Source organism: Arctopsyche grandis, chromosome 2 (assembly GCF_051622035.1).
Source record: "Arctopsyche grandis isolate Sample6627 chromosome 2, ASM5162203v2, whole genome shotgun sequence".
Lineage (NCBI taxonomy): Eukaryota > Metazoa > Arthropoda > Insecta > Trichoptera > Hydropsychidae > Arctopsyche > Arctopsyche grandis.
This window is the reverse complement of record NC_135356.1, coordinates 29,085,599-29,102,154: the sequence shown is the minus strand read 5'-3', so window position 1 is coordinate 29,102,154 and position 16,556 is coordinate 29,085,599. Positions and strand designations below refer to the sequence as shown.

General features: G+C 34.6%; 1 protein-coding gene across 1 annotated transcript; it reads left to right on the top strand.

Annotated features, from left to right (window-relative positions):
• The first annotated feature begins 1,785 nt into the window (after positions 1 to 1,785).
• On the top strand, positions 1,786 to 16,012 carry Galk (N-acetylgalactosamine kinase). Its single transcript, XM_077446087.1, has 8 exons — positions 1,786 to 1,963; positions 7,383 to 7,550; positions 7,664 to 7,862; positions 9,139 to 9,247; positions 9,594 to 9,751; positions 11,951 to 12,125; positions 12,206 to 12,404; positions 13,684 to 16,012. The coding sequence occupies exons 1-8, from the start codon at positions 1,833 to 1,835 to the stop codon at positions 13,853 to 13,855; spliced, it is 1,311 nt and encodes a 436-aa protein (XP_077302213.1). The 5' UTR covers positions 1,786 to 1,832; the 3' UTR covers positions 13,856 to 16,012.
• Positions 16,013 to 16,556: the final 544 nt, after the last annotated feature.

Sequence of the window (16,556 nt, the reverse complement as noted above, 5' to 3'; positions counted from 1 at the left end):
ATCCAGCTGTCAAGATCGTCGTCTCATTCGCTCCCCCATTTTTTTAAAGCACCTGTCATCGACGTTGTGGCTGGACTCCAGTCGATAGGTAGGTAGGTAGGTAGCCGTGTCTGCTCGTTTATTGTCACCCGCGGGCCGCGACGCGTGTTGATGGCGATGGGGGCGCGGCGGGTAGCTTCTCCCGCCTGGCTCGGCGAGGCAGGGATGAGCGGCATGTTGAAATTGATCGAGGCTGCGTGACTCGATGTCGGGGGTCACCAGTATAGGGGATGAACGAATGAGACGACTGGCATGTTAATGCACGTGTTTATTATATGACAGCTGAAGACAGAGTGAGTAGTGGCTCTCCGAACCCAGCCGGGTTGGTCCCCACTCGCAGGAAGGCAACCAAACTCGACCATGTCGTATAAGCGAGCCGCCACAGTACAATAGAATAGTATGTACAATAGAAAAAATGGTCAGAACCGAAGACAATACGGTTTGTGGAGCAGTATGTAAATCATGTGTACTTTTTATATGCATCTCTATCGTCCTGCTAAACCTCATGAAGAAAATAATTACAGTCCAGGTTTGTCCAAGTAGATGTCCACGACAGCTCATATACCTTGCAGTATCAGATCCATCGTTTTAAAATTGTCCAAGTTCGTGACAAGTAAAGTAATCAATCGAATACTCGAATATTCGTCCGATTTTCAGCTATATGAATAGGTAATTTAATTATTAATCACATTGCCATAGCCCAAAAGACAATTTTTGCCATTAAAATCGCGAATAAGGAATATTTGGCACTCAAGTTCTTGTTAGTATGATGGACTTTTCGGCTGCCAGATGTTCCGTTATAGAGATTTTAGTGATCTTTGGGCGAGCGCTTTGTGACCAATAATAATCAGAACGTCTTTTCCAAAATTCGCAGTTTTCGATACACACATTAGGTATAAATTACTCATGCAAAATCATTACACGTGTGCAAATTTGTTCATACTGGATTTCAATACGAATTTTTTATCCGGCCCACCATACATTTTGAAATTCCAAACCGGCCCCTTTCCTGGTTGGAGAATCCTGGTCTAGAGAATCGAGTTTTTTTTATATTTTTCTCAGAAACCTTTTGGTTTATTGAACTGAAATTAAAAAAAATAGTATTAAAATTTTCCTAGACATACATACATACCTTTCACATTTATAAATAGGTATTAAATCGCATATATCAGTCGAGTGGAAATAGAAGGGACGAGGGGGAGATTTTCAGCCTGCAAATAAATCGCAACCCCTTAAACCACCACAAAATGTTCTGAAAAAAAAAAAGAATACGCGAAAAAAGAATTTAACAAAATATAATTGATGTATATACCAGAATCATAAATGTGTAAAGACTATATTGTGTTATGTATGTACATTGTTGGTGAGCCAAATAAAAATAAAAACTAAAATAAAATAAAATAAAAATGAATATTCGAATATTTCATCGATTTTTATTTGATATTCGAATTTGTGAATAATTGAAAGCCCGGGTGAGAAGTCACTTTACTCCTCCTAGCTACTTGCTTCGTGTCATCCCGGTAGTAGAAGCACTGCAACTGCATTATTGATTTTCGGTCGTACATTTTCTTTCTTTTTCAATAGAGCTGCCGATCGCTCTTCATTCATATCCTTTCCTTCGAGAAAGACAGCAGAAGCTTCGTGGTTTATTGGGACTCTCAGACTGAGAATCTCAGTGTAATTCAGTAGATTGTCTGGTGTCCGTCATGGCTGGAATCCACCATGTTAGGTGCTGCGGGCAGAATCGCTGGCGAGACGTCAGATGGGATGCGGCTGTCAATCAGGCGGCAGACATGGCAGGCTACGATGATACGGTGCCGGTGTTCGGACGACCTCCCGCAACCGACCGGACCGACTATTTAAGAACAATGTTCGAAGATTACTTCAGACATCCACCAGAATTCTACGTCCGCGTACCTGGCAGGTATGATACTATGCCTGTCACATTTAAACTTCATCAGAATTTTTACTCAATCATTTATCACCCCCCCCCCCAGCCTTCACCCCTCTCTTGCCAAAATGCACTCTAGTCATTTCTACATATACAGTTTATACCAGGGCTGTGGACAATCTAATTTTAGCAATGCTCAATTGATTTTTCCCCCATTTTGTTCCCATATGCGTAGGACCATTTCCAGGTATATACATACACAAATACAGTCGTAATTTCATCAACCAATGCAAAGAATGGGCTAATTTTGTTTAATATTCTAGCCTAATACAGGGTAAACCGATACACATATGGTGAACTGATTTTTTCTTTCAATATGTCGTATTCATTTTTTTTTATGAATAGATTTTATTATTATACATATTTGATTTTTGCTTTATCTATGTATGTAGGTAGTAACAATAGATGACGTTGTGTGACCATGCTAAAATTCGAACTTGAGATTTTGACTGATTCGAACTCAGAATCGATCAATGGCGCCGTCCACACACGATGTCTACTACCAATATTTCCATATCCAGTTGCCATATTGCAACCTGCGGTTGCTATTTAGGAACTGGATATGGAAATATCGGTAATAGATATCGTGTGTGTGGACGGCGCCAATGATCATGTTTTCGGTAAACGGACTACTAGTCATATGTGAACCAGTCACAGGACAACCGGTCGCTCTAGATCGGTCACACGTGATCACCCGTCACACTAAAACTGGTCACACCCTAAAATCGGTCACGAGAAAACTGGTTAACCGATTTTAGGGTATGACTAGTTTTAGGGTGTGACCAGTTTTAGTGTGACGGGTGATCACGTGTGACCGATCTAGAGCGACTGGTTGTCCTGTGACCGGTACACATTTGACATTACATTACATTACATTACATTACATTACATTAGTAGTCTGTTTTCCGAAAACATGATCATTGGCGCCGTCCACACACACGATATCTATTACCGATATTTCCATATCCAGTTCTTAAATAGCAACCGCAGGTTGCAATATGGCAACTGGATATGGAAATATTGGTAGTAGACATCGTGTGTGGACGGCGCCATTGATCGATTCTGAGTTCGAATCAGTCAAAATCTCAAGTTCGAATTTTAGCATGGTCACACAACGTCATCTATTGTTACTACCTAGATACATAGATAAAGCAAAAATCAAATATGTATAATAATAAAATCTATTTATAAAAAAAAAAAAGAATACAACATATTGAATGAAAAAATCAGTTCACCATATGTGTATCAGTTCACCCTGTATTAGGCTAGAATATTAAAAAAAATTAGCCCATTCTTTGCATTGGTTGATGAAATTACGACTGTATTTGTGTATGTATATACCTGAAAATGGTCCTACGCATATGGGAACAAAATGGGGGAAAAATCGATTGAGCATTGCTAAAATTAGACTGTCCACAGCCCTGGTATAAACTGTATATGTAGAAATGACTAGAGCGCATGTTGGCAAGAGAGGGGTGAAGGCTGGGGCTTCGAATCAGTCAAAATCTCAAGGTCGAATCTTAGCATGGTCACACAACGTCATCTATTGTTACTACCCACATACATAGGGTGACACGACAACTCGTTCACAGATTTTCCGTAAATCGAGGATGCGCTCCAGGCATTACGTATACGGCCATCTCTTTGTCACCCCGTCTGTTCACCATGATCTCGTTTACTCTGCCATTACGTATGCAGCCATCTCTTTCACAGTCCGTCTGTTCACCGATAACAGACAGTCTGTGAAAGAGATGGCTGCATACGTAATGGCATAGTAAACGAGATTTTGGTGAACAGACGGGGTGAGAAAGAGATGGCCGTATACGTAATGCCTGGAGCGCATCCTCGGTTTACGAAAAATCTGTGAACGAGTTATCAGGTAACCCATACATAGATAAAGCAAAGATCAAATATGTATAATAATAAAAAAAAATCAACTATTCATAAAAAAAAAATTACAACATATTGAAAGAAAAAATGGGTAAAATTGAAAGTTGATCAGTTCACCATATGTGTATGCGCAACTCTTTCTTCTGGAATAGTCAAAGGGGACGTTGCCCTCGAGTTCTGCATGTTTGTACAGGAGCGATGATGATGCCATCGTAAGACTTGTGTATTGTTGTGAAATATATGAGATTACTGGTTTTGATTCGGAATAGCAAAAGTTGTGCTATATTCCTACACATCCATCAACCAGATGTTGCAATTTACTCTTGTTCGATTTTTCTTCCATTTTTTTTTTATTATTACTATTTGCAATTTTCAACTTCAACATGTCAGGCTCATTCAAACGCAATGTCAATACATTTTATCAGCATTTCAAGTCGTTTATTCTTCTTTCTCGTTTGCTCAATGCTAATCGTCGTATACATTTCTATCATCTGTAATATGGTGGAAAATCTTCCACTCCTGGTCTTGTGTCAAGTTTAAAGCTGCGTTTACGGACAATCCCGTCACTTCTTAAATTTGATCTGACCATCTTATATGGGAGACTGTCCTCTTTCCTCTAGTGTTCCACTGACTTATCAGCTTCTCAAGACTGTCTTCATTCTTCCTGGCAATATTTTATTTTACTTTTTACATAGATATATACCAGGAAGGCCTAACAATCAATCGCAAACATTGCAGCATTTTTTATTATTACATAAATCGCTGAATTTCGAAAAGCTGAAGAACATGAAATTAACAATTAATTAATTAATCCCTAGAAACATCTATGGATTTAGACTTGTACATACATTTTTACATATTGTACATACATCAAATTCAGATATTTGTGATATAGCAGGTAGGATGGTTTTTGCCAATTTGATGGAGGAACCGTTCCAACAATGAAATCAGATAAATCGGCAAACTCTGATAGGAAACGATCGACTTGGAGTCACAAATATCCAAGTCTAACCAGCAGCATTAATAGAACCCGGTAACTTATCGGTGCTAAACGTAAACGCAACCACCGAGCCACACTGCTGGCTATATATAGTTCATATATATATATAGTCAAAATAGGAAAGAATCCTTTTTCTACATATTATAGTCTCTGAAACTGTCAGCTCTTCGAGGATGGGAATGTTCATGCATCCAACTCCAGCACCACACATTGAAGACATCTATGTATGTATCGCCCCTTTCTCGCTTTTTTAGCGTTTAGTTTCGACTTCATACAATGCATTGGGAATCACCAGACGGATTTTCGTCGTACTTAAGATTGAAACACTGCATACATATCAGGTATTTGATGAGTCTGACTGAGTGATTACTCCAACTTCGTGGCCCTGGGTTTTATCTCGCAATGGCATATATCTATATTTAGCATACAGATTGTACATTTGCAATTATTAGTCACATTGAATACAGTTAAACTGTTCACATATGCTTCTTGTGCACACATTTTAAAACTTGCCCCATACGAATTGTAAATAGGCTTTTGAGCTCTTTTACCTATTATGTAGTAGATTCACATTAGAATAATATAATACTATGATTACTAACGGAATTAAATTAAAATTGTAAAATAGAAAATGATCAGTAGATCAATAGCTATTAAAATAGTAGTGTGAACATAATTGAGTAATAATAAAAAGCATTTAAAAATCAATATCAAAACCTGCCCCATATAATTTTTCGAAATATTCTAACGTGAGGCGAAGACGCTACTTCTAATCATCATTGATATATGTATGTATGTACTTATGATAGATTAGAACCGTTGAGCATCATTCGTTAAAAAAATCAGATTGTTCTTTGTTAAGGAGGTCGGTAATCAGGGATTGGAAAATATCAACTGATTATCTTTGCTTCAACTCGGTTGATTTAATCTATATTGAAGACGGATAAAACTTACTACAAATTTTCATCGTATACTTTTATAATAAATGTTTAGATTTTCGCATCGGTAACTGAATTGTTGGACGATTAAATAATAAATTCAAAAACAACAATTTCTTTTGCCACGTGTTTTAGAACTATCCAATATTTTATTGTATAACACGTTTCTATGCATGTATGTATGTATGTGTATATGTAGAGCAATCGTGTAAATTTACACGATTGCAAACTTATTGTATTCCTATCGGTCATTATAACGTCCTTATCAACAGTTTATCTACATATGCTGTTAACACGAACGTGTTGTTATTTCGTTTCAATTTTAATCTAAAGTAAATATTCACTAGCAGTCCACGTAGTAAAACATGATGCTACAAAGTGATTTTTTTTTTGTCCCTGAGCGACGTCTATGGTCTTGTACTTGTACGTATTTAAATTTGAAAAATCATATTCAATAGAAGGTTGAAGGATGGTTTTTGCCAATTTAATGAGGATCAGTTTCAACAATTAAATCAGATAAATTGGCATACTTTGATAGGAAGCGATCGCCTTGGAGTTACAAATATCCAAGTCTGCCCAGCAGCGTTGCAGAAATACTCGCAATAAATTATTTTCAACCCAGGGCTTGAACCTCTCGGTGGTTAGCATTAACACAACCACCGAGCTATACCAGCAGCATGGACTAGTGGTTGGCATATCTTGCTATGGTCAGTGTGGTTATGTGGAGTTCGAGACCTTGGCTTGTAACCGGGTCGGTCGTTTCTTATCAGACTTTGCCAATTGTTCTGATTTTTATTGAAACGATTCCTGCAAAATTGGCTCTCCCCCCCCCCCCCTCCCCATTTCACACGTTATTGTGTTGTATTTCAGGATTCACCGGGTTCTTCTCCATATATTTATATATTTATTATTTAGCATAATGTGTATGTATGTTGGTTTTATCTTTATTTATATATGTATGCTATTTTATATATATATATATATATATATATATATATATATATATATATATATATATATATATATATATATATATATATATATATATGTGTAGGTGTGTATGTATGTATATGTATATATGTGTATTTTTATATTTATGAATGTATGTATGTGTATTTGTGTATACGTGTAAGAATTTGTGTATATATGGATGGTGTACATATATGTTTATATAATTGTCTTTGGCCAGGAAGGTGCATTGGGTTTACCTGTTAGGCCTTCTTGGTGTAAATTAAATAAAAAAATAAAAAATAAAAATAAAATATGTCTCTGTGGATGCTTATTGTATACGACGTTTATTGATCGCGATGTTTGCAATGTCTGACTATGGTTTCGAATTATGCATTAAATATATAATTTCGTGTATAGTACACTCGTCTCATTGGAGCGATCTGTAATGATGAGTGTACATTGATTAATTCTAGCTAGTTATAGCTAGCTAGGTATGATTACTTGAAATAATGAAAATGTTCTTTGGTTTTTTGTGAAATACACACACACACACACATTAGTTTTATAAAAATCATGATGTGCAAGTGTTGATTTTTTTAATAATTTATTTCAGAGTCAACCTAATCGGCGAGCATGTTGATTACTGTGGATATCCTGTTTTGCCCATGGCGTTGGAACAGGATGTGATAATAGCAGTTAGAGGCACCGTAGAGCCCACACTGCACATCATCAATAGAAATCCATCGTATCGTGACTATGTGGGCCCCATCAATGAACTCCAGTAAGATATATTGTGATTAAAACAAATCATATGTACATACATATATACGTATATATGCGTAGATTGCTAGTCAAGCGATTATTTGTTAGTTAATTTTTTTTATATTCTTATAGTACAAGTCATGGAACTAAGCCGGAATGGTACGAGTATATTATGTGCGGGATCATCGGTGCTGCTGAAATGGCCTATCCGGATTCGACTCCTCGAGGTATTACGCTGGCCGTCTGCGGAACGATCCCGCCGGCTGCCGGCCTCTCCAGCTCCAGCGCTTTAGTCTGTGCAGCGGCTTTAGCATACTTGCACGATAATGAGGTATATCGATAGTGTGTGATGTGTGTTATTATCATATATGTATGTATGTATATATAGCGCATTGTTTTTTTTAATTTCATTTTCTTGCTGTATTGCGATCTTATCTACTGTTTTTAAATGAATAATATGTGTGTGTTAGTATTGTTATTTGTTAAGTCTTATGTTATCACTTGTATGAAAATATTGAGAGCATCGTAAATATGATTAATATGCGTTTGATTAATGTATACTTACATAATGAAAAGTGTTTATTTTTGTATATTACGATAAAGTGGTGGATAGCGTATTGTTTTGGTGAAAAATTGTTATTGAAGCGATTGTGTTGGTATATGCAATTTGTTTTTTTTGATACATTTTAGAGTATAGACTTGTTGCGTAATTTGCATGAGTTTACATCTACAGTCTACAGCTGTTCGCCATTCAATGCTGGATGAAGGCCTCTCCAACACGCTTCCTTTCGTCTCTGTTTTGCGCAACTCTCATCCATCTCACTCGACCCATTTCGCCTGCGGTCTTCCTTTTACCCTTTTGCATTCACTCCGGTACCATTATAGCACTTCTTTTTTGTCCACCGAGTATTCTTGTCTAGAGGCATGAATTGTAGGTATTTTTCAGGTGCAATAAAAAAAAAACCAAAAGCCATTATTTAATCAAATATTTATTAATGTTTGAAGAATACATAAAAAAAAATCAAAGGAAAAAATTCAAAATTCAAAAAGTTACAGGCTGATGAAGTGAGGGGTCTCAAAAAAATGGCGCGCCCTGGTTGTCACGATTGCAACCCTCCTAGTAATCTGATATTAAAAAAAAAACAAATTAATTATTAATCCAAACAAATGCTGCAATCGTCCAAACTATGGAAAAGTCAAAAAAATATTTTTTCGCAAAATAGCGGCTGCCTGAAATAAAAAGACATTTTTTACCAGTTTTTTTGACTTCCGAATTTTTTGAAAATAGTAAAAATTGAAATTTTGTTATAGTTTTAGTTAGTCCGATAGAGTAATGTATAGAGAAAGCTCACGCCAAATTTCAAGTATATTGGTTCAGTAGAACTTGAGATATCATGAGAACCGTCTCGAAAAAAGTAGTTTCGGCCGTCTAAGCCATATAATGGTACTTTATACTTACACTTTTTCAATCTGCGATTCCTGCTCCATACATTGGGCCTTTCTCTACTTGAAAATTTTTTTTATATTCAAATTGTGATTTTTTGCGTTTAATGATATATATGTATGTCTTTTACTTATGATTTTTAATATTATTTTAATGATTGGAGGTGAAATTATCCAAGATGCAAATGGCTATGTTGTGCGCTCGTAGCGAGCGTCTAATCGGCACAGCAGGCGGTGGTATGGACCAAGCCATAGCATTTTTAGCCGAAGAAGGTATGTCATTGCAAGAGTTAGGCATCTTTAGAGCCGCCACGATATAAAAAATCAGAGGCCAAGGCAATAATCATTTGAAATATACTTATTTAGCTGATAAGGTATCGGGGCTAACTCACTTAGCTCACCGGTGTATGCCATTATTATTTTTCTTCACCGTGTCTTATCTTAAAATGAACCGAGTTTCTTAAGCTGACTTTTATCAACGAACGATATGAAATAATAACTGTTTTATCAATAACAAGTTATTGCCGATTGGGTTCTAAAGATGCTTGGCTGTTGTTGAAATTAAATTTTATTACAGAATTTGAACTTTAACAATGGTATGATTTTTTCTTTTATGAAGGCTGCGCTTCTTACATAAGTTGGAATCCGTTGAGCTCTACTCCTGTTAGCCTACCTCAAGAGGCTGTGTTTGTCGTCGCTCATTCCTTAGTCGAAGCCAACAAAGCGGCGAATAATGTCTTTAACGATCGCGTTCAATCCTGCACAATTGCAGCCCAGGTTAATATATATTTTTTATAGTGCTCATTTGAGTATTAAGTGTGAGGTATTTATTCAGAGGGGAGTAGAAACGATTACACTATCAGTAACTTGAAAACAAACATTTCAACTCGAGGACAAATACTTCAAACAAACATTTCCAAGGTAAATTTATTCACTAATTAAATATATAGCCAAGTCTTATATACATTTTTGAAGATAATGTCTTACAGACGAGTTCAGCCTGTTGTCAGACATTCACCGTCACTTTTCTTAGTATGTTATATCTGAAATTTGTTACATTTCCGCTCTGGATGCTATTCTTCAACTGTTGTTAATAGTCAGCCAGTTAGCTGCCACTCGCGGAATATTTGATCTTTACCTGTACGCCAGCAATTTTTAAATTACAGTAGAACCTCGATTATCCGGACTAATTGGGGATGAAGGTAGTCCGGATTATGAAAAATCCGCATAATCGAAAAAATCACAATTGACAGCGAAATATGTGTACATTCAGTATGAATAATTTTTATTTGTCTAAATTTACATATATATAATAACATGAAGATCAATATCAAATTATGCTTTATTGAGAAATTCGATTGTGAATTTTTGCTTAAAGTTAGCTCTTCTTTTTGAAGCTGCCAAATCGCGAATACATTTCATACAATAATGGACTAGATATTAACTGTCCTGACAATCGTCATTTAATGAACCACATAAAAATACACTCTTTGACTTCTTCATTTCCTGATTTTTTCATAACCTTACGGTCTGAGCTTCCCTCTTCTGACATTAAAGAATCAGTAAACTTGATCATTTTTTCACTTGATTTTTTTATATCCGAGATCGTTGACTTTTCAACACCATATTTATTTGACAAAAAACGCTTTTTAAAGCATTGATTTTATCTAATTTGTCTTTTAATGATAATACAACACGTTTTCTTTTTGTTTTATTTTCCATATCGGTAATATTAAGAATGAATATTTAAATCGCGATCAAGTTTTTAGGAAAAAACAAACGTCCTCACCTTTTTTTACCGTCATATCTAATCGAAGATCAGACTATCCTCATTGAAGTCTATAGCAGACAGGAATACCCTGGTAAAAAAAACTTTTTTAAACACTAGCCTTTTAGTTTTGTATATAATATTAAGATATATAAAATTATAAAATAAAAAAAAACTGTAGTAAAAAATAAATGTATTTAATAAAACTGTAGTAATAAAATAATGTACTAAAATATAAATAAAATAAAAAGGCAATTTAAACAATATTTCAACAACAAATGTACAAATATGTGGGATTTCATGATTAATATTTCAATCAAAGAGTTTTCAATGATTGGGGTTTTAATCAAAATTATGATCCCGGCTTAAACTAATGTAATTAAATATATTACTAAGAGGTTGAAGTATTGAATTTTGAAGACAACTGACTCATTTCTCCTTCTTATCTTCGAATTTTTATGTTATGCATTTCAAAGCAGCAAAATCGTAAAATTTGTGTTTGTTTTTAACAATCTGGATAATTGAGGTTATACACTGTAGTTGCAAAAAATGATTTGACTCACATAATTCGAGGCTCCCAGAGGTTTAGTGTGAACTTGGATGCATATAAGTGACACGTCATGATGCACGAGAGCTGATAGGCTTGTCAGATTTACCGGCACAATTGATTAAGTGGCAGCCCTAATGACATTGTTGCATTTTTATTTAAAGAATCCCGGAAAACTCTAATCATACATTTTTTTTCAACCATTTTTAAACGTCAAATAAAGTACGGTTCTGAAAAGAAATCAAATGTCACGGGTGAGTCGCGAAAGTGTTAGTATACACTTTCTCCGACAAATAACCCCATAGGAACGTATGTTGATAAATCAAGCATGCATGGAACATTTCTCGGATGACTTGCATGGAGTTTTGTCTAATGTAAATCATCCAATTGTGCTTCCTTTTGCTATTTGGAATCGTATCTCAAGGGTTTGGTGTATTCCTGTCTGCTATAGACATCAATGGGGATAGTCTGATCTTCGATTAGATATGACGGGCGAGTGAAGTCTGCAGATGATATCTTTTTCTACGTTTTGGGAGAATCTCTCCGCCGTAGCTCGCAGTATCCTGGATTTAGTTAATTTCTGTTACAATCAAAGTGCTCATGTCTAAGTCCGATTGCTATTTTTATACATATTTATGTAATAATTAATATGATGTTTCAGATCATAGCGCAATCGCATGGCTTGGAAGACGATCCCATAACCGGTAGGTTGACCATTGCCAAAGTTCAAAACCTACTCGGTGTGGATTTGGACAAGATGAGAGAGCTGGTCGCCGCTCTGCCCATAACCGTCGGAAATCTCAAGATCAGAGATAGAGCCACTCACGTCATCGAAGGTTTTAGCATTGCCGTAGATCGTCACGGTAAAATCTAGTTTCCATCATTGATGGTTTGTGTTTTTGGTTTGATTTTTTAGAAGCCATCCGCGTGGAGCAGTTTCGCTCGGTTTGTGCCAATCTAAAAGACTGCGGCGATTGGGAAAGCGTACTCGGCAATCTTATGAGGTCCAGCCACAGGAGCTTGAGCGAGCTGTACGAGTCCTCTCATGACGTGCTGAACGAAATGGTCCGTCTGTCCGATGAGTTTGGAGTTCACGCACGAGTCACCGGTGCTGGGTATATATTTGTTTGTTTCTCTCGGAGACCATAGCATGACTTATTCGACATGATGAAAATTTGTATAGTCCCAAATGCAGTTGCATATATGTACATAAGTCCACGTGAAATATTTTTCTTTAGAAACCTAACCTTATACAGCAGAGTTGGATAGGCGGGCTTTTTGTTGTTTTCGACTGATAAAGGACGAATACCAGTCGAAAACAAAAAAATGTCTATGTGCCGTTTAAAATGAAAATTATTTCAGAACAAGACCCCCAAATCACAAAATTCATCCACATGAATACTTATGGTATATTATAGTCGAACTAATCTACATATAGCATGGAACTGAAACAGGAAGTTGATACTGGAATTGAAACAGGAATCCAGAACCTGAACTAAAAAAAAGGCATCCAGATTCGGAACCGAAACAGGAATCTGGAACCGGAACTGAAAAAGGAATCGAGATCAATATCATCGTTATAGAAAAGTTGATTTTTTCGATACGGAATCTATGAACCAAAACTTACATACACACATATGTATACACAAAGTCTCTTTCCATTATATGTATATATATTTGATTGAAAACCCCTGTCGACTACATCTATAGAAAAAAATAGGCCAGTAAGATAATACTGGAAAAATAAACTATGCCCAAAAATAGCCCGCCTGGCCATCTCTGTATAATATAAAGTATACTCTCACTTATCATATACATATGTATGTAGCAAGTAAATGTGAGCTACTATTTTGTTTTCATGTAATTTTCTATTGAATTGATCATTATTAACCCTTTGCCCGCAGCACCTTTTTCGCGAATTTGGCAATCGAGTTTTCGACCTTAAATACAGATTTTAATATTTACTCAAATAACCAGATATGTTAATTAACACATAAAGTATGATTTTAAACAATAAAATACATAATATAACTCGTAGTTTTGGCTTAATTGTCAAATAATCATTCTTAATACAATTGAGACATATCATCGCCATTGTTCAACAGACGTGACGTCACATAAACGAGGTTTCAGTATGGTTCCACAAAAAACTAATTTTGACCGGTATATATTCATTTTAAGCAAATTGAATAGATGGCATTCAACTCTCAGTAATATACTCAACCAATTTTGAACCTTAAAACAGTTGAAATAGCCGCATATAAGGCTCAAAATCCCGTACAAAGTTCAGAAATTCTATGGAAGACAGCCGCCCTACAGACTTGTCGCACAAAGCTTCCATAGAAGACGGCAGCGGGCAAACGGTTAACAATATATATATATATTTGGTTTCAGATGGGGTGGTTGTATAGTCGCGTTGTTGCCGCGCAGCAAGGTTGAATCCTACGTCCAAATGCTGATTACCACATTCTATTCGAGGTCTTCGTTGGCTCGCGGATGCGATACCAATCAGCTGGTCTTCGTGACGGCTCCTCACCGTGGCGCTTTAATCTACGGCGCAACTTAGATTTTTCGCCGCACCGTTTAAAATGCATTTACCATATTCGATATTTGTTCTTTTGCATCTATGTAGACGACTTCAAGACTGACGAGGTATTCATTTACCCGACGAACGTTCGCAATGTGTTAAATGCTCCTAGTATAATGCATATTTTGCTGAGTACAAATATTATATTTATATATTTTAGTTAATTATTTAGCGACACTTTTTAATATATTCAGGGTATTCTATTTTGTGTGAATATTTGACGCGTACTTACATACGTAGAAATATGCAGAATGCGGCAGAAAAACCTTTCAATTCTTCAAGTATGTAGATTAAATACTATTCAAAATCTGATTTTTATTTTCAATTGTTTTTCAAAATGGCGTCGTTTAAATAATGGCAATGTTTTCTAACGAATTCAAAGAGTTTTGGGACATTTCCGGTCCTTCGTTGTTGTTGTTGTTTTCAGTTTATCGATGATTTTTGGTGCAGCTTTCAGATGATTCGGATTAGACCGTTTCTGTTAATTATACGTCTGGATTTTTAATTTCATCGAATTTCCGTTCCGGAACGTTCCATAGCATATCTGTATACATACATACATTCATATATTTGAAGTTATCGTGACCGTTTTGCTTCTTTAGTCGAAAATCAGCAACGGAGCATCAAGTATTATCAGACCGTTAACTACATCGAGTCGATTATAAATACTACTTTACTTCAACCATCAAAATCTTGTAGATTTTTTCTGCTGCACTCGGTATATTTGTCTTAATGAGATGATGCATTCTGTTATACTATGCAGTTATTTTTTTACCTTTTGTATATAAAATTTCAAATACACTACTTAAGTACGTGCATTTAATTTGCATTTATTTACTTACTATATATTAGGAGTATATATTTTTTTTATCACTTAAAGGTATATTGATTGTCTTTGTTGCGAGTTTTGACAAAAATACATATATTATTTTGTTATGTAATTGTTGTTTCTTTATTATTTTATTAATAAAAATATATTATTCAAAATATCTAATCATTGTAATCTATATTATATGTAATAATCAATTAATTGTATGTTTGTTGGTTGACTATGCGAATCCACATATTTGGATTTTGGGTTAAGAGCTATTCCTCTCGAGGAATTTGAAAAGGCCGGGCAACTTTGGGTAGTTATTCAATATTTATAATAATTAATCATGTATAAAGTTGCAATATGAGATTTGACTTTGACCTACGTATATACCTATACATACATCGGGGTACTAAATACAAACTTTCGATTGTATTACATGAAACTGTTCAAATATCATATTGACAATTTTAAAAGTGTAATATTAGGTTAATAAAATAATCCATTGAATGTTAATTCAGATTACTCTAAATGTTGTAATTCAGATTACTCTAAATGTTGTAATTCAGATTTCTCTAAATGTTGTAATTCAGATTTCTCTAAATGTTGTAATTCAGATTATTCTAAATGTTGTAATTCAGATTTCTCTAAATGTTGTAATTCAAATTACTCTTAATGTTGTGGTTAAATGTAGTAGAAATAAAGGCTTTCAATAACACAATACACTGAATTCCAGACAGTTTTCAAATTCATTTATTCAAAAATAAAAATCATACAACAAAACCTTACGAATTACAAAAATGAACGAACATAGTTTTGCTTCCCGAAAGGATATATCACAATACAGCGTAGCATACAAATTATAACATAAATATGTGAATGTATTATACATGCATATATAATATATATACAGGAAAACAATATAAATATTATTTTATGTTATAGTAATTTTTGTACAATTATAAAAATTTGACACGACATATTTTTTCCACACACTATATGCACCGTTTAATGTAATTTAAACTGTGAATTACTATTCTTTTTTTCGCACACGTATGCATGTATAATATGTAGATGCGAAATTGTTATACATTTACTAGTATTATTTAACATTTGGTTCATTATAGGTATGTTTTATATCATATAACATTTTAAAAATTATCATTCGGAACAATTTAACCATCACATATACATATATATGTATATATATCCTCAGTGTTATGCCATTTTCAATCCCTATTCCAGGAAATAGTCTCTAGAATGTATCTTTATATTGTAATTATATATATGTAGCTCTTGAAATGCAGATAATAAAATACATATATAAAAATTAATAAGGTATTTTATTAATAAGTCGGTGGGGAGGGGCAGGTGCCATGAGAATTGATGGACAAATGCGCTTTTTTTAAAATAAATTCTTAGTTTTATAATGGTATGTATCAATATTGTAATCGGTGGCCAAACAGTAGTACGTTTTTATATAATTGTATTAATGAATTCGAAAAAAATTCAATAAACTTTATTAGAATCTAAATGTACATATATTACTTACTATAATGGAAAATATCACTGCAATATTAATAAAATGCATCACAGGTGATTTATTTTAAAAATTATATAATATTTATAATTATGTAAAAATAGACAAAAGTTCTCAGAATTCGCCGATTGCATCTGACTTGTTGATATGGTTTGAAACAAAATTGGCTACCAATATTTTGTCGGTATATATAATTATTTCAAAAATTTAAATTAGACAGTAGTAACTTTAATGCGTTACTATTGGCAAAAACGTAAGAAAAAAATCCAATAAAATGTAATAAAAAACATTAATAAGTGAAAGTAAGAAGAGGTTAGTAAAAATTAATA